The sequence below is a fragment of the Madurella fahalii genome, assembly GCF_045866475.1.
Source record: "Madurella fahalii IFM 68171 DNA, scaffold_2, whole genome shotgun sequence".
NCBI lineage: Eukaryota > Fungi > Ascomycota > Sordariomycetes > Sordariales > Madurella > Madurella fahalii.
Window position 1 is genome coordinate 3996008 of NW_027263972.1, and position 20762 is coordinate 4016769.

The 20762-nt window shown below is 54.6% G+C and overlaps 6 protein-coding genes across 6 annotated transcripts; 2 read left to right on the forward strand and 4 right to left on the reverse strand.

Moving 5' to 3' along the window:
- Nucleotides 1-80: 80 nt before the first annotated feature.
- On the reverse strand, nt 81-935 carry MFIFM68171_03936 (uncharacterized protein; the record flags this gene model as incomplete). Its single annotated transcript, XM_071059356.1, has 2 exons — nt 81-172; nt 254-935. 2 exons carry the CDS (start codon nt 933-935, stop codon nt 81-83), a joined length of 774 nt encoding a protein of 257 aa, XP_070915457.1.
- A 396-nt stretch (nt 936-1331) lies between these two features.
- MFIFM68171_03937 (uncharacterized protein) lies at nt 1332-2275 on the reverse strand (the record flags this gene model as incomplete). Its single annotated transcript, XM_071059357.1, has 3 exons — nt 1332-1541; nt 1618-1902; nt 1961-2275. The coding sequence occupies 3 exons, from the start codon at nt 2273-2275 to the stop codon at nt 1332-1334; spliced, it is 810 nt and encodes a 269-aa protein (XP_070915458.1).
- A 3696-nt stretch (nt 2276-5971) lies between these two features.
- MFIFM68171_03938 (uncharacterized protein) lies at nt 5972-7774 on the forward strand (the record flags this gene model as incomplete). Its single annotated transcript, XM_071059358.1, has 6 exons — nt 5972-6538; nt 6621-6757; nt 6851-7063; nt 7164-7407; nt 7513-7643; nt 7717-7774. 6 exons carry the CDS (start codon nt 5972-5974, stop codon nt 7772-7774), a joined length of 1350 nt encoding a protein of 449 aa, XP_070915459.1.
- Nucleotides 7775-8649: 875 nt separating this feature from the next.
- Nucleotides 8650-10762, reverse strand: MFIFM68171_03939 (uncharacterized protein; the record flags this gene model as incomplete). Its single annotated transcript, XM_071059359.1, has 3 exons — nt 8650-9413; nt 9469-10077; nt 10156-10762. The coding sequence occupies 3 exons, from the start codon at nt 10760-10762 to the stop codon at nt 8650-8652; spliced, it is 1980 nt and encodes a 659-aa protein (XP_070915460.1).
- Nucleotides 10763-12013: 1251 nt separating this feature from the next.
- Nucleotides 12014-13207, reverse strand: MFIFM68171_03940 (uncharacterized protein; the record flags this gene model as incomplete). Its single annotated transcript, XM_071059360.1, has 1 exon — nt 12014-13207. One exon carries the CDS (start codon nt 13205-13207, stop codon nt 12014-12016), a length of 1194 nt encoding a protein of 397 aa, XP_070915461.1.
- A 3821-nt stretch (nt 13208-17028) lies between these two features.
- MFIFM68171_03941 (uncharacterized protein) lies at nt 17029-18905 on the forward strand (the record flags this gene model as incomplete). Its single annotated transcript, XM_071059361.1, has 2 exons — nt 17029-17480; nt 17558-18905. The coding sequence occupies 2 exons, from the start codon at nt 17029-17031 to the stop codon at nt 18903-18905; spliced, it is 1800 nt and encodes a 599-aa protein (XP_070915462.1).
- Between the last annotated feature and the right edge of the window lie 1857 nt (nt 18906-20762).

Consider the following 20762-nt stretch of genomic DNA (forward strand, 5'->3'; position numbering starts at 1 on the left):
TAAACATCATGCACCATAGTTATTCCTTCATCCGAGCCCCTTGGGTCCTAATAGTACAAGTACCACCCCAGCCGTGCTCCTTAAACTTCTGGAAATAGTGTATCAATCAGCCGATTCCCGGTTGACGTGTAGTTGGCGAGGTACCGGTCTCCCCAAGGCTGCATCCAAGTGTCTACCGCAGTAACGATGAGTCAGTTTCTTATGATTCCAACTCAAACAAAGTAGGAGAAAATGAAGCCAGGCTTTGACTCACCGTAGGTCGACGCGGGTTTTGTCTGGCAAAGCCAGATGATGGTCTCGTTGAAGCTGCTCCTGAAGTCGTCTCTGGGGAATTCTCGTAAGACGGTAGCGTACTCCTCGTCTGTCACGCCCGAGTCCGGGCCCAGAAAGTCCAATACAATCCCTCTGTTGACCACCTGCACCTCGAGCTCTTTGAAGAGAGCAATCGACGGTTCGGTATGCAGCGCTATAGCATCCCAGACCAGCTGCTCCCGCCGCGTGCCCCACCTCTTCCCATCCCCGTGACGGCGAATAAAATCGCGCGCCGCAATGGCCCCATCAACTTCGAAGCGCCGATCAGGGCTGACAATAGACGACTCGGCCGAGCGCTCCCAGCCCAGGTCGTGCAGGATGGTGGCGACAGCATGGACCTCGAGGTCGATAGCCTCGCGGAGCGTTTCATTGTGCTGGATCACCAGAGCACCGAAGAGCCAAGACCGCATGACGTGGTTGTAGGTGAAATCGTCGCCGTGCTGCCTTGCAAACGCCTCGGCGGCGCGTATTAGAGGGGTGTCGATTACCGAGACGCCGGCTATGGTGCGTGACGGGTACGGTTGGCGGCCGCGTCCGCCGAAGCCGCCCTCGGTGGCTCGAGTGAGCGGCAGCAGGAACGTGGCCACGACGATAAGGCGTAACACATGGGCGAGGCCGAGCATCGTGTCAAGTAGGTAGGTGCTGATTAGTTACTAATTAAGGACTTGATTAGGTAGGCTCTGTGCCGGACCGTAATTTAGAAAGAAAGGATGGTCGAAGGTGCAAAGACATGTCAATTGCTTTGCGATGTCCTTGCCTCCGGGCCGGCCCTTAAATAAAATTTCCTCCGGCGGTGGCTTAGGAATCAATTTGTCCGCTGGCGGGATATCGCCGAGTGGTGTCGGAGCATCCGGGCCCTAGCCTCCGAGGGGCCTCGGAGAGATGGATGGGATCGGCACTAGGCTGCAAAATGACCCTGGCATTCGCTTGCTTAACTATACATTCTCGTAGTAATCTAGCAAGGCAGGTCACCCCGTCTTGGAATGAGATACTTCTTACAACTGCTCTCACCACATTACTTATACAAGCGCCAGGAGACTGAAGCTCGTTGCGAGGGCCACCAAGCCGACAAGGTGGGAAGAGACGGCAATTCCTGCGGCAGCGTTCTCCCCCGTGCCGCCTCCAGTCCCAGCAGAACCCCCTTGACCACCGTTTGATCCCGTGTCGATGGTAAAGAAGGTGGCACCAATGGCAGGCCCAAGGCCGAGCTGCGTCCGCCACTCCGAGAGCTGTTAATCGGTTAGCCAGAGAGATCTGCTGCTCTCGGTCCGTGCGGCTGGCATCACGTCAGGCTAGTGGACTCACGTTCCAGTTCTGGGTTTGCGTTTCCATGCCGACGGACTCAAAACCTGCTGTGTTGAACCGTGCCGGCTGTACATAGAGGGCGTAGATGAAGCGATGGACGCCGGTATCTGGTGCCGGATCCGGGTTTGTGAATGGCGTAAATGGTCGTTGTCCCATGGGCACAGTAAGTTGCTGGGCGCTGGGCAGGACGGTGGAGTTGATGCCCGCACGCGTATAGTTCCCTGCAAGGTAGTGGCGTAGGTTCCTTGCGGTCGGTTCGTCCCGCGAAGGGGCGTCGGCATCCAGCTGACAAAGAATCACGGTCAGATCATCAGACATTCTTGCCCGGTTCTAGAATACGTACTAGATATATCAGGAACCTCGTCTGAGCGGTGATGTTGGTGGCATTGTTCAGATTCTCAACGCTAAATTCAAATGGCATGGTTGCTTCGGATATGCTGAGGCTCGAGCCCGGAACTAGCAACTCTTCATGGCCATCCTCAGCCCGGTAGCTCGCATAAAATGACACGGCCGGGTCGAGGGCTGCAATGACCTCGGGCACGATCCCGGATTCGACAAAGCGGTTCTTGAAGTCCAATGTGCTGACGCTGACGGCATTATCGTCAGCCGAGGCGACGAGAGCCAGAGCAAGAGCGAGCAGGCCTGCAGCTCGGATCATAGTGCAATAAACAGTTGATTAAATAAGGTAGTAGTTAGATAAAACAATAACAGTGCGCAGCACTAGAAGAAGCAAAAATACCTAAGGTATCTGGGTATCGAAGTAAGAATTGAACTGAATAGGATGAAGAACAAGGCAGAACGTCGGAGCTGGCCAGGACACCGCGACTCGCAACATTTATGTGAGCCGGCAATGGCCCTGTCAAGTATGTACGTGCATAATGCATTGGCTCTTACCGGGCGTGTCTGTGGGACGCCGACACCGACCCCATCCCGGAGGCATTACCGATCGGAAGGAACTTCATGATAAAACATCCGAAAGTTAAATCCGACAGCAATTACAGAAGGGAAGCGTAGGGTGCGCCAACGCATTACACCGCGGTCCACTGCAGGTCGGAGATCAGACGGCCTTGGCAACCCCTCTGGGTTTCAAGCATCAGCGGAAAGGTGGACGGGGGTTTCCGCACACATCATACCTTACGCTTTGGCTTCCTGCGGGTTTGTAACACAACAGAAGACAACACAATGTCGCCTGCCAATGTATTGATAAGCACTTGACTCAGCCGAGGCACTTGAGGACAACCCGGTTCAACTTTACCCTCGTGTCGATGGCATCCACTTTTCCTTGTCTTTCCTCCTTGAACTTTCGGGTGCTGACGGCTGCCAACCCGACTTAGCGGAGTTTACCAATTAAGTGTCCAGCTCGGGTGGTAGTGTCTAGTATTTCATGTCAGTAGTGCAGAGAGAGGAATTCGGCCGGGTTCTTTTTAACCCAATACCTGGATATGATTGAATACCTTACCATAACAACATTATTATGATACATACTAGGTCGTTGTAATATCTAGTAGGGCAGCCGTCATTTCAACCTTTGAAACCTATCAGCGCTGCGTAGTAGGAGCATTAAGCAATAGTAAGACGTCCCCGGCGGGTACCTAGCAGGAGAAAAAGGTCTCTGTCATTATGGTACCTAGACCGTATACACCTAATTAACCCAGCGCTGGCAATTCCGAAATGCCGGTGACATCATGACGCCCAGCTGGCCGCCATTCAAGGTACCTTATGTTACCACTGCGGTATGGGAACGCTCTTAGCGTCACCCTCAATACTTACGATCAAGTATTTTGCCTGTAGTGTGTGCTCATGGGTGTTTGTCGTCTAATTATCCAGTAGTCTGCTGACGTCGGATCCCTTGCACATTTGGACCGTCCGTTAAGGTAAGGTCAGGTACTCAGTATCCGAGAGGAGTGCGCAGCAACTTGTCAGGCAAATTCAACGTATCACGACCGTCACTGATGCTCGCTGTTACTATAGGAAAATCGCTGCGCCCATAATAGCACAGCAATTACATAGCTACGTTAGCATATAGACCCCAGTTGCTTTAGCCGTATACTTGCCTCTCCGGTCAAGGATGCGTAAATCAAGGCCGTTAGGTCTAATTGCTAATGCAGCAGAAAAGTTCTTGCAGTGGATTCGGCCTCGGAACTTCCGACCAGTGGCAATTCCGTTGTTGAGATGAGCAGAGGGTTAAGGCTGCCCTGCCTTAGGTCAGGTACTACTAGCATTTACTAGCAGTATCTTTACAAGTCTATATTAGTAGCAACCATAGCCACCCGTTCCAACCCAGGTAGTACCAAATAGCTGCCGCTTACTTGTACATGCTAGATGCAGCTGCCTGTTATCTCACTAGGTAGTCGCTCATCACGGCTATCCCCCGGATTTCTCGGCCCTGTGCCAAGGGCACCACGGAGCGTTGCATCCGCAAGCACAACGTTTCAACGAACTTGAATTAGAGAACCAAGGCACTTTCATTGGACCCCAGCCCCGAAGTGGCGAGGGCCTGGCAATCGACTGCTTCATCGGTGGGGCTGACGGAAAACGTTGGGTTGCATACATGGCCTAGCCATGGCAGGCTGGCATGTTCGCATGTTTGAAACGCCACCTGCACGGGCTCGAAGGTGGCGCGAAGGTAAATAATTCTGCATGCCCAGCCGGTTTACAACTTTTGCATGTTGACATGGTGTCCGGGCTGGATTATCTTGCATAGTTGGATCTAAGAGATCTATTGGTAAGGTGCCGTAGGTAATTAATTCCCTAGATAGGTAATCCCGGAGTCCCGCACTTTTGTTAGAAGCTCTACCCGAACATTAAGGATGGAGCAGTAAGCAAGGCATCGCCAGTGGTCAAGATGAATACTGGTCTTCTGCAACATGGGCGTCATTTGGAAGAAGCACCTCAGCAGTCTTTCCGGATTCTGATCTTCTGGACTTGCGAGGCGGTCTGTCGGCTTTGATGGACGGCAGATCAATCCGCCAAGGCGGTTTCCGGCTGGGACGGACCAACGCTGGACTGAACCAGGTTGCATAGCTCCCAGCGGCAAGGTATGGTGCGTTGCGCGGTCCAGGATGATTTCCTTGGGCAGCGCGCTGTCGGGGGCATTGGTGCAAAACGACTCTGGTAACGGAGTAGACTCAGGAGTTACTACTCGGCGCCGGTCCGATATCCAATGCTGCAGGCCGCGCGCACACTTTACAGATGCTTGTCTCCCACTCTCAAATTCTATTTTTCATTTTGTTCCTCCTCCGCGATCGTATGGTTCTTTACGAGATTCTTGAGCTTCCTGCCCCTTCCCTTGGAGAGGGCTTGAAGTCCTGTCGGGGAGCGTCGCCTCTCTACGAATCGGAGGCGGGGGCTCCGTTTCCCTCAATCTCCGGGTTAAATTCAACGGAGCCTCGTGTCGTGTTGACATTGTGAGCCGGGCGCTGAGACGGCGCAGCCAATGGGTGGCGGCGGAGATAAGTCAGAGGAATGGGCCTCGCCGGTAAGCGCATCCGAGTGTCGATAATTAACATCATACCAGCGCATAATGGGCATGCCACCGGGGAGAACCACATGATAGTGGCCAAGCATCCAGTCAGGGCGCCAACTGCCGGCAAGTCGCCCTCCATGTTCTCGGCGCCGGCCAATGGGGCCTGCGGGGAGGGTTGCTCGGCACTACTGGGGCATCGGCAAGATGTGGTCGGTGAGGGGCCGATTAATTGCCTGATAAATTGCCCATCCAAGCAGCCCTCCCCTCCACAACCGCCGCGGAGCCTGTTGGGGACGACGTTGCAACTGCGGGGCCAAGACTCCGCGCTGCGAGGCAGATCCGACCCGGAAAAAGGCAGGGGGAACGGCGCGAATGACGGGGTAATGACCGCTTGCCGTAACCGAGGACGTCGATTGCCTCCCACCCCCCTAGTCGCCCTCTCCACGGCCCTTCAAGGGGCGCAATCGGCGCATACCCCAGATTTCCAGGGACGGTTAATCTATCTTGCTGTCGCCGCCCAGCTCGGCCAAGATCCGCCGTGCATTCTCCCCCGATGAAGGCCGATCAACTGTTGGCCGATCAATAAGCGGATATGGGGCTGTGGCTATGGAAAGACGGCTCTCTCTTCCAGAGTTTCTAGTTCCAAGATGAACATGTTTCCAGATCGGGACGGCCCCGCTCGCGCAGGAACCGTGGCCGGCCAGAGGTGGCGGGCGGGCTTGCCGGCGGACGACGCGACCTGGGGGGAGGAAATATAAGAAGAAGGGATGCGCTCCATGGTGGTCGTCCCCATGCAGAGAGATCTTTCTCGTCACGCTCCAAGCGGCCCTCTTCTCCATCCCTGAGCAGCGAACCCCAGTTCTTAGTTCTGTTCCCAGTCTTGCCATCATGAAGCAGTATCTTCAGTACCTTGCGGCAGCCCTGCCCCTGATGAGCCTGGCCACGGCTCAGCAGGTCGGCCGGGAGCAGAGCGAGACACATCCCAGGCTCACATGGAAGCGCTGCCAGGGATCAGGTTCCTGCACCAATGTCAATGCCGAAGTCGTCATTGACGCGAACTGGCGCTGGCTGCACGACTCGAGCGGCAAGAACTGCTACGACGGCAACGAGTGGACCGACGTCTGCAGCTCGGCAACCGACTGCGCTTCCAAGTGCTATATCGAGGGCGCAAACTACGGCACTACTTACGGCGCATCGACTAGCGGCGACTCGCTGACGCTCAAGTTCATCACCGAGCACGAGTATGGCACCAACATTGGATCCCGCTTCTACCTGATGAACGGCTCGTCCAAGTATCAGATGTTCACCCTGATGAACAACGAATTTGCCTTTGACGTTGACCTCTCGACGGTCGAGTGTGGTATCAACAGCGCCCTGTACTTTGTGGCCATGGAAGAGGACGGCGGTATGGCAAGCTACCCCAGCAACAAGGCCGGAGCCAAGTATGGCACAGGCGTAAGTTTCCACTCTGCGCCCACGCGCATTCATACTAGCATGCAACTGCGGCAGTCGGCTGATCCCCTTCCCTCCAAATTAGTACTGCGATGCCCAATGCGCCCGTGATCTCAAGTTCGTGGCTGGAAAGGCCAATATTGAGGGCTGGGAGTCGTCCACCAACGACCCCAACGCCGGTGTCGGTCCCTATGGCGGCTGCTGCGCCGAGATTGATGTTTGGTAAGCTTTACTCCAACCCCCCTCAACCACGGAAAGGGTCGCCTCATGCATACTATGGCACGGTGTCGAACTGACCCGAAATTCAAAAACAAGGGAGTCGAATGCCCATTCGTTTGCCTTCACGCCGCACGCGTGCGAGAACAACAACTACCACGTCTGCGAGACCACCAACTGCGGCGGTACATACTCTGATGACCGCTTTGCTGGCGACTGCGACGCCAACGGCTGCGACTACAACCCCTACCGCATGGGTAACACCGAGTTCTATGGCAAGGGAAAGACTCTGGATACTACCAAGAAGTTTACGTAAGTGGCTTTCCATATCTCTTCTTCGCCGGGCCTACCATATATGGGGAGCCAAGAAGAAGGGGCCCGTTGTTCTGACCGCAATCTTTTTCCATGCCAGTGTCGTCACCCGCTTCGAGGAGGACAACCTCTCGCAGTTCTTCATCCAGGACGGCCAAAAGATCGAGATCCCCGGCCCGACATGGGACGGCCTGCCCTCGAGCAGCAACATCACGCCCGAGCTCTGCTCCGCTCAGTTCCAGGTCTTCGGCGACCGTGACCGCTTTGCTGAGGTTGGCGGCTTCCCGGCGCTGAACGCGGCCCTCAGAATCCCCATGGTTCTCGTCATGTCCATCTGGGATGATGTAAGTCAATCCCCCCTCATCCCCATTCATTTTTGTCTGCCCGTTTTAGCCCCGAGTTTGTTATTCTTCTCTTACTGACACGGGATTTCCCCCCCCCCATCGCAGCACTACGCCAACATGCTGTGGCTCGACTCCATCTACCCGCCTGAGAAGGAGGGCCAGCCCGGCGGCGCCCGTGGCTCTTGCCCCCAGGACTCCGGTGTCCCGGCCGAGGTTGAGGCTGAGTACCCCAACGCGTACGTGGCACCCCGGCACCCGCCCATGTCCCTACTTAGATCGAGTTATGGTTTGCTGACCCCTTTGATATAGCAAGGTCGTCTGGTCCAACATCCGGTTCGGCCCCATCGGCTCGACCCACGGAATGTAAACCGGGTCCCAGACCACAGTCCCGTTTTGTCTCGTCCAGCCCGCTCGATGCCATCTTCAAGAATGTTGTTTTTTTCCTGGCAAAGCTGGTGTCACGTTCTCTTCTACTTCTACCAGTTCCCGATGCCTGTAACTTAAGCTCTGATAGTCGTAGAATCAATTCTCCTGGCATCTCAGAACGGTGTCTTGGCTTTGGAGAATGTAGTACAGGATTAGTTGTGGATAGATCATTTGCCACTGCAATTCACCGCGCCACAAAATGGGCTTGTAAACCTTATTGACGGCAAACTTTGCCGTTGTACAGTACATGTGCAACCGGCGTCCGGCCCGACATGTCAGACAGGTTTTTGAGTTCTCACTGCAACATGTCGTGCTAATGGCCTAAAGCGAGTCAGCTCACCCGAGCTGGTATTCAGCCCTAGTCTTCGAACTGCAGAGCACCGTCTGCGAAAAATCATCTATCGGGGCCGCCGCGGCGCCGTCCCGACGAGGGGATTCACAATGAAACGATGACCTTAATGACATAAACCTCGGGTAGCTTTGTCGTAGCGAAGTGGTTATGGGACACGGGAAACTGAGCTAAGAGGCGGAGGCGTTTGCTGCTGGTGATCGGGAAGAAGACTATAAATTGGTCCCAAATTTAAATGCAGGTGGCATTGGGCTGCCCAGCTAATCATCTCTTGACCTGTTGCCAGTGCTCGCAACTCTCTTTTAAAGTGTCCACGTGCACTGCTAGTAATGTGCATGTTAAAATCTATACTAGTCTACGGGAATTAGGCCGAAGTTACATCGGTTATCCAACTAGCTCACAATTCAACAGTGTTGTCTCAAATCGCGGTAACTCTATGATCGAGGGCACAGTCCGTCTAATTATGCTTATTCTTCCGATACAAATTGTCCTGGAAACTGTAACGGACCGCCCGCTTTGACCTCCTCTTTCTTGTCGCCATTATTCGGAGCCAGGTCATTCTCATCTCGATTATTTTCTTTCTCGCCGCTCTTCCTCCCTTTATCTCCCCGTGTGGGGATGTTCAGACTGGCCGCCAGAGACGTCATAGCCTCCTGGCCCTCACCATCACCCTTTTGCGACCGCTTCGCTTCCTCCTTCTGCATCTCTTTGGTCTTTCGCTTGTTCATCTTCCGCATGACCTCCTCGGTCAGCTCCTGTTTTAGGAGCCGGTCGAGCACGTCTCGCTTGCGCGTCCGCCGGTCGCCGATGGAGATGAGGACCCCGGCGGCAACGTTGGTGGCGATGGAGCAGCAGAGGATGGTGGTCGTGACGGCGTGCGGGCGCACCTCGTAGGGGATGCCCCAGGTACAGGCGCCCAGGGCGATCTGCAGGCAGCTGTGCAGGTCAAGAAGAAGAATGACGGTGATTAGGAGGCGCAACGGGAAGGCCCTGTGCGTCTCGGTCTCGTGGGGCTTGTAAAACGTGTGCGACTTGGCGAGCTTGGTTTGGTGGTGCACTAGCCTCGCCTGCTCTTTGTCTGATAGCACGGGGAAGAACTCGTCGTCGGGCTGCCCGTTCTGGGCTTCGAGGTCGGAGGTGCTCCCACCCTCCTGATTCGTCCTGGGCAAGTCGTTGTGGTCTCGAAGTTCCGGCAGCAGGAGCTTTTTGCGCAGCTTCCATGTCTTGCGGTCTAATTTTTATACGTCAGTGTTCCAGGTCAGCCCAGAGAAGATAGAACGGCTTACGGTAATGGGCGACGAAAATCATGTGATATGTGTCGACGGCGCGGAACGGCGCAAGTCCGTCGCCGACTATTGCAAACAAGGCGACGAGGACGTAGTCTATCACGTTGATGACATACAGCTGCCGGTCGCCAACATAGATCCACCCGATCAAGAATAGCACCCACGCAAGCCCAAAGAGCGTGATCAGGGTGGCGTATAAGGTGATGAGGAAGCCAAGTGGTCTGCTGGCGTATTTCACGAAGGCCTTTAAGCGCTGCTTCACTTTGGACCGTCGGGAGTGCAGCATATGCCGGACGTAGTCGTTCAGCATCTTGATGTCGTCTTCCGGCCAGCCCTCCAATGAGGCATGCTCGGGGAGAATGGCATACTGGGGCTGGCTGAGGACAGAGGATAAACTGGGCGACCGGGTGCTTGGGGGTCGCTGTTCGGGTCCGCCATCAGCCCGTTCGGTTGCGATAACCTCCTCCTTCGACGGAGGGAACGCGCCGGGCATCGGCGGAAGCTCCGAGAGGTGGAACGTCGGCCTGCGGTTCACCCATTTACCCAGGGACGGGACGAAAAGAGAGTTCTGGATGTTCGTGATGGACGAAAGAGTTGCGACCTCGGGATCTGGTTTGCAACGCGTCAGATAGAAGCTCAAGAACCCGCCAAGCAGTGGGTGGATGCAACATTGCCAGTACTACTAACCAACAACATCGAGAAAGTCGACAATACGCGAATCATAACAGTCCTCATCTGGGGCCCTGTTAAGGATGCGACCCTGAACAGTCTGGCTACGCCGACTCAGGTCGCGATCGGGTCTACCGGCGGGCAGCCCCTGAGCTGGCGTGATTAGCACCGTCGCCGGCGCCGGCGCCTGTACTGGCACCTGGCTCCGTCTCGGGTGCAGCTCGGATACGGAGGGTAAAGGTGTTATCGTGGGCCGGGCATCCGTGACCGCTGCTCCTCTGGGAAATGACGGCCGGTGTGGTTCGGAGCTCGAACGGTGGCGGTAGTTCGGCTGGTCCACACCCTGTTCTCGCTCGGCGCTCTGAATGGGACGGAGCGCCGATGGTGGCGGCGCCCTCAAACGCCGCAGGCGGATGGCCGACTGCTGGCGGTCAAGCGGGCGAAAGCGCACGTCTCGGATAGCCAGATGCGCGGGCGGCCGCTCCGTGGTTGGTGTATGCGGAGCCGGGTTTCGCGATGCCAAGTCCGCCTGGCCGGTGGTGGAGCGGGCGGGATCAGGGGCGGTGCCGAAGTAGTCGTCATCAGCGCCACCTCCGCTCCGGTTCTGCTGTGCATTCCGCTGCATCTTGGTCTGCAGGCATGCTCGATTCAAGCAATCGGTCTTGGGTTTTGCAGTGCGACCATTTCGACATGAGGCCCTCCAAAGTGCCGTCGGGCGTCGGGCGTCGAATATACGCGATTGCCAGAGACAGCTGCCAAGGCACCGCGGTTTGTTTTCGCTGGCCGCTAAATGAGTTGCCATGACGTCAGACCCGACGCCTCATCATCAGTCGCCGAACGCTGAACCCCCGGTCCACTGGCTGCGCGCCTATCTTACTGGTCCACGGCTGAGTGGTCCGGACAAAACTCCCCAAATGGCGGCTTTAGTTTAGCGCATTATGGAAGGCGTGTCTTGTCCCGGGTTTTGCGGTAGTTCATTACTTCAGGCTAATGCAACTTCCAACCATGGATCCGAAGCCAGGCTCAGTTGTTTTGACAATCAAACGCCTTGGACTTGCCCCGTCAGCACAGAGATTATGAATCCCTTCGAATTGTGCGGAGCTACCATGAACCAAAAAAGGTTCACTGGGTTCAGCGTCAAAGGATTCTGACTAGGTAGGGGCGGGGACGTGAAAAACCCAATAAGAGTCATCCAGGGGAACGCCGAACTGGAATGTATAAGTAGTTTTGCCTTTGGTTCGTTGTAGAGGAGTGTGGAAATGGAAGCTTATGATTACAATCCATGAACCCTCCTTAACGACCATTAGTTTGTTTCCAGGCCTAGTTCTTGTAGAACTCGGCTGCTGAATCTGGCATCCTCTCTATTTTCGCTGCATGATCTTACGTTGAGCGAAGCGTCAATCAGGCAGCCAGACAGTAAAAACAGAAAGCCACTCTAACATGGGCTCGAGCGGCAAGTCCGTAATGAGATCCTTGGTCGGTTCTAGTTTACATCCCTTGGTCCACTCTTGCAAATGCAGGTTTTTATCGAGGCATTTCTGTTGTTACGGCGCATTTCCGCTAGCCGAATAACCAAGGCATAGGTTCAAGTTATACCAGTTCCCAATCTAAGTAATTACTCGATACATAGACTACCGTAGAGTACTAGCAAATCCCGCCCGTTCCCCGTAGGCCGGCCCCAGGCCTTGTATGGCGTCTCAAACAAGCAAATCCAAGATAAAATAAATAACCTATCTTTGGTACGGCCCCCTGCGGACATGCCGCAGGGCACGGCAAACAATAGGCAGCTAGAAGTGAAGTGACATGCCTCCAACACCAGCACCCCCCAAACTATTCCCCTGTCCCCTGCTTTCCCCGTTCAACAGCAAAATGGCCTTCAAGAGCGGAACCGGACACCTCGCATCGGTGGGTGTACTGGCGTGTGTGCCGGCGGAAGTACTGGCACGTGTGCCGGCGGATGTACCGGCGTGTGTGCCGGCGGAAGTACTGGCGCGTGCGCCGGAGGAGCGATCACCACAATCGGCGGTGCGTGCACCGGAACATGGGTTGCGTGCGGCGGGTGAACGATGTTCGGTGCATTGGAAGCTTCACATCCCGGAGGCGTCACGGTGACGTGGACGGTTCGAGTCACGTGCTGACCATTCCCTACTCCTATGGGCGCGGTGAAGTTGGCTCTCTCGGTGAACGTGCTGGTGACGGTGCTGACGATTGTGCTATGGCGGATGTCGGTCTTGGTCACCACCCTGTCTCTGAACTCCGTCTTCACTTCGACCTTGGTCACGGGAACCTTGACCACATGGGTCTGGAGGCTGACGCTGGTGACTGGAACGGTAACAACCTGCCGTTGAACATCGACCTTGGTGACAACCTTCTCCCTGGTCTCGACTCGCGTGACAGGGACCGTGACGGGGACTGTAACGGGGACTGAGACAGGGACCGTGACAAGCTGCTTCTGGGTGTCGACCCTGGTGATGACGGATGTGACGAACTGTCTCTGCACATCAACCTTGGTGACGGTGGATGTGACGAATTTTTCTTTGACCTCGGTCCTTGTCACGGGAACGCTGACAACCCTCTCGCTGACATCCGTCTTGGTGACCACTCTTTCCGAGACCTGGGTGCGCGTGAGCGCCACGGTGACCGGCACGGTAACAGGTACGGTGACTGGTCTATCCACTGTTTGAACCTTGGTAACCGGCACCTCCCTAACCTCGGTCCGCGTATGCACAAGCGTGGATGTATGCGTAACTGGCACTGTTACGTGAAGTGTCTCCTTAACGGTCGTGGGGACCGTCACGCTGTGGACGACCGTGGTTGTGTGTGTCAGAGGAACAGTTACATGGACTGTTTCCCTGACGGTGGTTGGCACCGTTACGTGGACCGTATGAGCGATCGTGGTCGTGTGAGTGACCGGTACTGTGACATGGACGGTTTCCTTGACAGTGGTAGGGACGTGAACCGTATGGACGACTGTCTGCGTGACAACTTGGGCTTGATGCGGGTCTGGAGGGCTGGCGGCTGCGGGCGCGAGGAGGACGCCCAGAGCCAGGGGCAGAGAAGTGAGGCGCATCGTCGACAACTGGGAAAACGAACTCCGGGCAGAAGTCGTCTGCGGTAGTAGTAATATGGTGGCCTAGGAGGGCGAAAAGTGAACGGCTCGCGCTCAAAAGAAAGAAAGATAGACAAATAAACAATAGGGAGTAATTAAATCGACGAGTAACCTGCTCTGCTGAAGAAGTGAATGACAACTAACACAACCTGGGCCACACACCACACCTAAGATCAGGTGAATGCGGACTCGGCGATGATAGAGTTGAAGCGAAAGAGGAACGAACAACAGAATGAAAGAAAGTAGGATTTGAATGAGAGAACGGAAAGGGAAGGAAACGCCTGGTCGATCATTGCAGCGGCGAGCCAGGAGATCAAAGCACTTTTATCGCGACTGTGATGTTTCCAGCACCGTCTTAGCTCAGGCTCGGCGGGATAGCAAGCCCCGGCACCCGGGGCTGAGGGCACTGGGCTGCAGGGGTTTGGCTGCAGGGGCTGCTGCACAACCAGAGAGTCGAGGTGCTCTGACATGCCAAGAACCCTTGAAGGTCCCTTTACCAAGTGAAAATGAGAGCTAGTACATCCATGTGTAATAACGGGGGCCTGGTTTTGGTCGCAGGACGACGCGGGATGAATACACCGTAGTACCTAAGGACCTAAGGTGCCTTAGTGGTAGCTGCGGTGAACACTGAAATCAGGTGGCCATCAAGTTATTGTAATTCACGAATGTATCCTATAGTAGGTCCTTGACTTGCAAGACCGAGTACAAAATGCTAAAGTTATTGCATGTTCCTTTGGTGAATTTCCAGCTCTTTCGGTATGTGCATGCCTGGTCTTCACTCCTCAATGTTGTATGTAATTACCTGATTATTCGGCTTCGGTTATTCGATGCTGGCCCCGGGCCCCGCTTCGAGGACTTTTGGTGCCGCGCCCCACTATCACTCGTTGCTGCGCCTGTGGCACCGCGGGAGGAGTTCGGACGTCGCAGGGGCACAGGGGACGAGACATTGGAGGATGTCTGGAACCCCGAGATCCGGTTTCTTGTTTCAAGAGTTTGTTTGTCTACTTGGGCCCCCTGTTTTGAGTCCGTCAGCCTTCTTTCAGTACGTAAACCCCTTGCGTCTTTTCGGGATCTTGCTTGTCAGGACGGGCCAGTTAGATAATGTACTAGACGGAAACTGGACAGTCCCTGATTTTGCCGGGCGCCCGGTGCGCTGAGCTCTTTGTGCATCGCGCATCATGGCCTCGAGTATCCCGGTATTCCAGGGATGATCACACAGCCGCGGTAGATCGGATGATTCCTTGGGTCTCTATGGGATGAGATGCCGGATTGTGATATGCTGGGCCGGCGGATTTGGCATTGTGAAGGAACCGCTCACGCCCGGCACCGAGCGCTGCGTGGACCTGGCCGTAGCCCTACCTGCCTAAAGAATGTCGTGTCCCGCTGGAGCCAACACAAGGACGGACGGCAGTGCGGCCGACCGCCGCCGCAAAATTCTCCCGATCGGTGTGCAATACAATACGTGCGTTTCTATGAGACAAGAGACGATGCAGGCGACTGGCACGTCAGATTCGAACAGCTGGCAACGGTGCAATCACTGCAATGGCCTGACTTTGGGGGGCCATGGCATTTTGTATAGTGCCGGGGTCCTGGTCGCCCTTTGAGACTCGGAGATGCTGCAACCGTGGGGCCAGGCAAGCGAGCCCCCCGTGCCCCACCGGCATCATCGAGCCCATGCCCCGTTGAAGGGTCCGACGACAATGCTTACTTGGAGTTTGCGGTGGATGCAGCGCCGATGGCAATTGCTAAGAGCTGCAGTTTTGCCTCGGGAGCTATAGGCGCGTCTGCCCGTCTCGATCAAAGTCATTGACCAGTATTACCTGGGTACACGAGCTTGCCTGGGGATAGAGGCTCTTCGCTCTAAGGTACAGTATCTTACTCCACGCCATGCACCCGGTGTTCCAAGAGGCCGAGACCACTTGGGACAAACAACGGTGGGGCTTGGCGAGCAGGGCTCTGCGACAACCCGTTAGCCCAATTCGACCACTTTGGTGGTCTGCCCTCGCGTCTGCATCCACGACGCTGATTGGAGCCCTGGTACGATAAGCATAAAACAGTCATGGTTGTGCATGAAACTGCGCCCGTCTGTTATTGTTGTTGGCTGGAGCCGGATAACGGCGTAAAGTCCCACAATGTTTACGCGGGAAGACTCTCTTCGGATGGAGTGCTCGGCTCAACTCAATTGGCCGAGCTGGAATTCGGTGAGACCTGACGTCTCCGGGAGGTCTCTCCTACCATCTGACATGAATCATGCCATTGGTAAAAGCGTCAACAAAATTGTCTCCCGAGGCGGCGTAGGAACAGGGAAATGCAAATGTAACTCACATAGTAGGACACATGATACTATATAAAACGCGCCATCATACGTGAGCTGTTCTGGACAGAAAATCGACCTGGAGAAACATGATACCTTATTCGGGGATCTCGCGATGTCTGGTTGACTCGGCATCTAATTAAGGTAGCCACCCTTACAGTTCAAGTCATGTGCTGTACTTCGCAAGGAACTTCGCAAGGCCACCGCGTACAACAGGACCGTTGAGGTTGTAACCAATTCGGCTTGGATCACAGGTATCAAAACCTGTAAAGCGGTGGCAATAACGAGAACTGCACTTAAGATAAAATTACCTTACCTAGGTACAGAGCTACCTTACCTAATTCCCATGACGCTAAGGATGTCGCAACCGCAACGGACAAAATCCTACACCGATAGTGACTAACAACAATGCTAAAAGCCTCACAGCCCGCAAGCACTTTTTTCCAAGGCGGGCGAATGGAAACAATGGGGCAGTAGGCCAAGGCCCAGGAGAGCAGCTGGTGCGAGTTTCCAAGGATCCTCCGAATTTTCTGCGCCTTGATCTACTGTCCACAAAATACATACGAAAACGGATACAGCCCTTTAGTACCAAGCCGCAAGAGTTTCCCTAATATGATAAGCTATTGAGCACTACTAATCTGCTTAGTAACGAAGCCAAAACTAAAGGATAGCCGTTCCTTTTTTTTTCCCCTCTCTTTCCCCCCTCGCTTAAACAACGCAGCCTCCTTCATATTGTTCAGTAGCACTGTATACATGGCTCGATGATCTAGTGGAACTCCCGGCCAAGCTTGACGGCTTGGATATCCGAGACAGCACACGCGCGCAGAGGATAAGGTACCTAGTTAGTCGGTATGAGCGGTGGGGTATGTCAATCGTCCAGGGACTCTGTGTAGATATACTGCCCGGAAGCAATCTGAAGTGAGGAAAAAAATAAAAATAAAAAGTCCAATCAGCTCCGCCCCGTCATGGAGAGGCTGAGAACAATGGCAATGATGGTACCGGACATCCTTCCAGTAGTGTTTGTTGTCGAGGCACAGAATGATGGCATGTAGTGGCAGTTACTTGAATTACAGCTCAGACCACCGATGCGACTACCTGGGTTTTCTCCATCATGAGACTCCTTCTTCCTACGCCTAGATCCCAATGGCAATCCCTGATTTTAAGGGGAAGTTTGAAGAGGAGAAGCAGGCCCCAGAAGAAAGGGATAGATGGCCGTCTTATTCTCGCCGGGTTTCACATTCAGCAGGCCTCCAGCCCAGATGGCCCCACTTTAAAGACCTGCCGCGATTACACTAAGGAATTGCAGCTCACCGTACCTGACTCGACTGTCAGCAACCCCGCCGCACGGAAATCCAACCACCTTAAGGTACTCAAATCGCGCTTCCACACAAATCACCCGAATTCAACCGTGGCAACACCAGCTCCTACTATTCGGCGAAGCGCTGTTTCTTAGTCTAAATTTACGGCCATGTCGGACTCCGTGCCTACCGGGTTGTCGGCACGTATGGCCAAACTAAACCCGTTCAAGTCCAAGCCAAGACGTGATGAGGATGATGAGGACAGAGGCGAGGAGATTGACTCAAACACTGTAGCTGGCGGTGGCCACAGCGCACTGCCTACCGACATCACGCAGTATCATCTCCGAGTCAGCCCTGCCCTTAAGTCATTTCTCATCCATGAGGGTGCGTTGACCGAAGGGGAGATCGAGGATGGTTCTGAAGGGTTGCGGGCACTGCTTGACAAGCCCCTCACCTCACCACCCGCCGAGCTTATCGATCGGTCGCACCCTCTGCCTGAGTATTACATTAGTTCTAGTCACAACACCTACCTGATGGCCCATCAGCTGTATGGGACATCCTCGGCCGGGGCGTATGAGACGACGCTGAAAGCAGGGGCGCGGTGCATCGAGATCGACGCCTGGTAAGTGTTCCCTACGCCATCTTTGGCACCCGCTACCGTGCGAGGTTTGTAGATAGTCGCTGATGCCCGTTGCCTAGGGACAACCCTGACGATAAAAATGAGCCCAAGGTGACCCATGGATTCACTCTGACGTCCAACATCTCGTTCCGCAGTGTCTGCGAGACAGTACGTGATGTGGTTGACCACGAGGCCGGGATGCCATCTGTTCAAGGATACGCGTCAGCACCAATTCTAGTGTCGCTGGAGAACCATTGCGACAACAACGGGCAGCTCCGCCTTGTTCAGATCATGAAGGAAGTGTGGGGCGACCGCTTGCTGAGCGCCCCAGTCCGTGAGAAAGGCCATGAAGAGCAGCACGGTGGTCCACACGTCCGACTTGAGGAGTTGGGTTCTAAGATTGCTGTCATCGTCGAGTACCATTTCCCGGGCGAGGTGGACAGCTCATCAGATAGCTCGGACACCTCGTCTAGCGAGTCCGAAGACGAAGAAGAGAAGCGAGCGCGCGAAGACTACAAGGCCCGGAAGAGAGCAGCACCACCAGCGATCATCATCCCCGAACTTGCTGAACTCGGCATTTATGCTCAGTCAATCAAGCCCGGCGACGGTGTCTGGTATGCGGATGGGGACTTCAGAGATATCCTCCCCCATCATCACCTGGTCAACATCTCCGAGACGGGGCTATCCTCGCACTTGGCGGACGTGGGCCGTGTTGCCGACATTGCTAAGCACAATGCTGAACACCTCATGCGCGTCTTTCCAAAGGGCACGCGCATCTCGTCCAGGAACCTCTCGCCCCTCCCATTCTGGTCCCTCGGCGCTCAGATCTGCGCTCTCAATTGGCAGACGTTTGGGGCAAGTATGCAGCTCAACGACGCGCTTTTTGCAGGCACAGCAGGCTACGTGCTCAAGCCGGCCGCCCTTCGCGCTGGGGGCGGCGGCGTACTGCCCTCGCGCCGCCGAATTCTCCGGCTTCGCGTAGCCGGCGCCACCGACGTGCCACTGCCTCGCGGAGGCGAGGTCGACGATTTAAAGCCGTACCTGACCTGCACGCTTCTCTATCCGTGCCACGCCGGTGATGGTAGCGCGGGCGAGGTCAAGATCAAGCGGAAGACGGCGGCCTACCGCCGTAGGAGAATTCCGAGTCTGCCTCGCCTGGGACTGCTAGGCGGCGGGGGCGAGAGCCCGGAACCAACGGACCCGGTGTGGGACGAGACTCTTGAATGGGAATTTGACGACAACGAGCTCGTCTTTGTGAGGATGCTCATCAAGAACGATGAAAACTTTTCCAGCAACCCCGTCCTGTGCGTCGCAACCGTCCGCCTGATGTATGTAGTGTCGGGCTGGATATTTGTTCGTATGTTGGATCTGAAGGGCCGTGAGACAAAGTGCTCGCTGCTGGTGAGGTTTGATATGGAAGATGTTTAAAGAATGCCTGGAGGGTGGCTCGAAGGCGGATATAGCTCTCTTAGAGCGTCATAGTTTTATATCTACCTTCGGCAGGGTATTGCGTTAGAAAAGAACCTTTTCCCCATATTATTCAGTTTACTACACACAGCGGCCAGACCGAGATTATATCTAGCCGCTCAGTTCCAAGTTGATTGTCCTGCCCTTTGCAGGATGTGTCTGCGGATTGCGGATCCTCGTGAGACTCCCTATGAATCTTTGGATATACAATGTTACCAGCTTGGCGGTGAAGCATTCGCCCGGATCTCCAATCCATCTCACTTCAGAACAAAATGGTAGCCGTCATAGCCGCCAACGCCAACCTTAGCTTATCAATTCAACACTCAAGTTATGGGTTCTAGAAAGCACAACACTGTGCTCAAATTCCTGAAGCAGCCACTTCTTAGCAATACACATTATACCATTTTCAAGACCCCCCTCAGTTGCCAATTGCGATATGACAATTCGCTGCTCAGACACCTCGTCGGCTCATCCGTTCCCTAGGCCCTTCCTTGTTTCCGATGGCTTTGGACGGGCAAAGTGGGCCTGTGCTGTTAGTCGTGCAGACCCGCAGAGAGGTTTGGGAGGCGGTCACCTCTCTTGGAGAGATCCTACACATACTCTACGCAGAAGCTTACTGGGCCGTTTAATGGTCCCAATATAACAGCCAAGACCACCAATTCTGTCGGCGGTGATGTTTTGGGCCGCGTCACAGGATCCGGCCTTGGCAATGCCGGTATATTCTGGCGAGGGTTGGTTTGGTTTCCTCCGTTCACCCAAGGAATTGCAATCTACTATAATCGTTCTCTTTTGGATGTGGCTTCTATGCTAGTAAGTTACATGTGGCTAGTCGAATACCGACACTTCGAGGTACTCATTATCATTGTCGGGATCCTCTCGGTCGAGGTACAAGGAAACCATATCCGCTCATCAGTGCTTGACTAGAAAACGTAGGCCTTCTATCATCATAGTAATTATAGTACTCGTGAGGAATTGTCATACTGGGCCAAATCGAGGAGATGGAGCGGTTGCAGCATCTGTACGACAGGGTCAAGTCTAATTTGAAGTGGCTCGAGAAACGGAGAGATTCCAACAGCTGAGTATGCAAACTGCTTAGAGCGGGCTCATATGTGTTGCGGATGGCACGTGCAAACGAGCACTCCTCTACCCAGAGCTATACCGTACTAATTCATAAACGCTAGAGAAATGGCGGCGAGAGACGTATCATGGAAATCTAGATGGGAATGCGAGCTGCTACCGAGCGAGAGAAGCAAACCTATGGCCCCGATCTCTTTCCTGGCGAGCCCATGCCTAATACAAAGCATCCTAGGCTTTGAGAATCGCCGGCAAGTATACCAGCAATCAAACTCGCGGTAGGATGACGTCCAACCACGCGTGGATGGCGAAACCAAGAAAAATTTAATCAAACCACAGCCCCGTACAGGTTTAGCTCTGCGCTGGCTGTCATAAGTGTCGCCTCGGTTCAACGTTGATTTGCTGCCATTACCTAGACGTCCCCTGACTTGGCTGGGTAATTATCCACGAGATGCAAGGACGTCCCTCAGAGAACATTTTTTCATCTCTTTCCGTTACTATAAAGATATTTATATACATAGCATCTCTGTCTATCCATAATCTGCAGTCATCCCCTTGATATCGCTCTCTTGCCGATTCTTCTCGTACTTTGACAACTTAAATCTGCGGCAGGGCGGTGTATGCGTACGCAGCAAGTCCCACGTATTGGGGGCTTGTAACCCGCTGTTAGTCCGGGAACGGGCTCGCGGCGAATAACACTGTGCATCCAAATGCAAGAGTGCGGCGTCTTTCTGCTACGGGGCA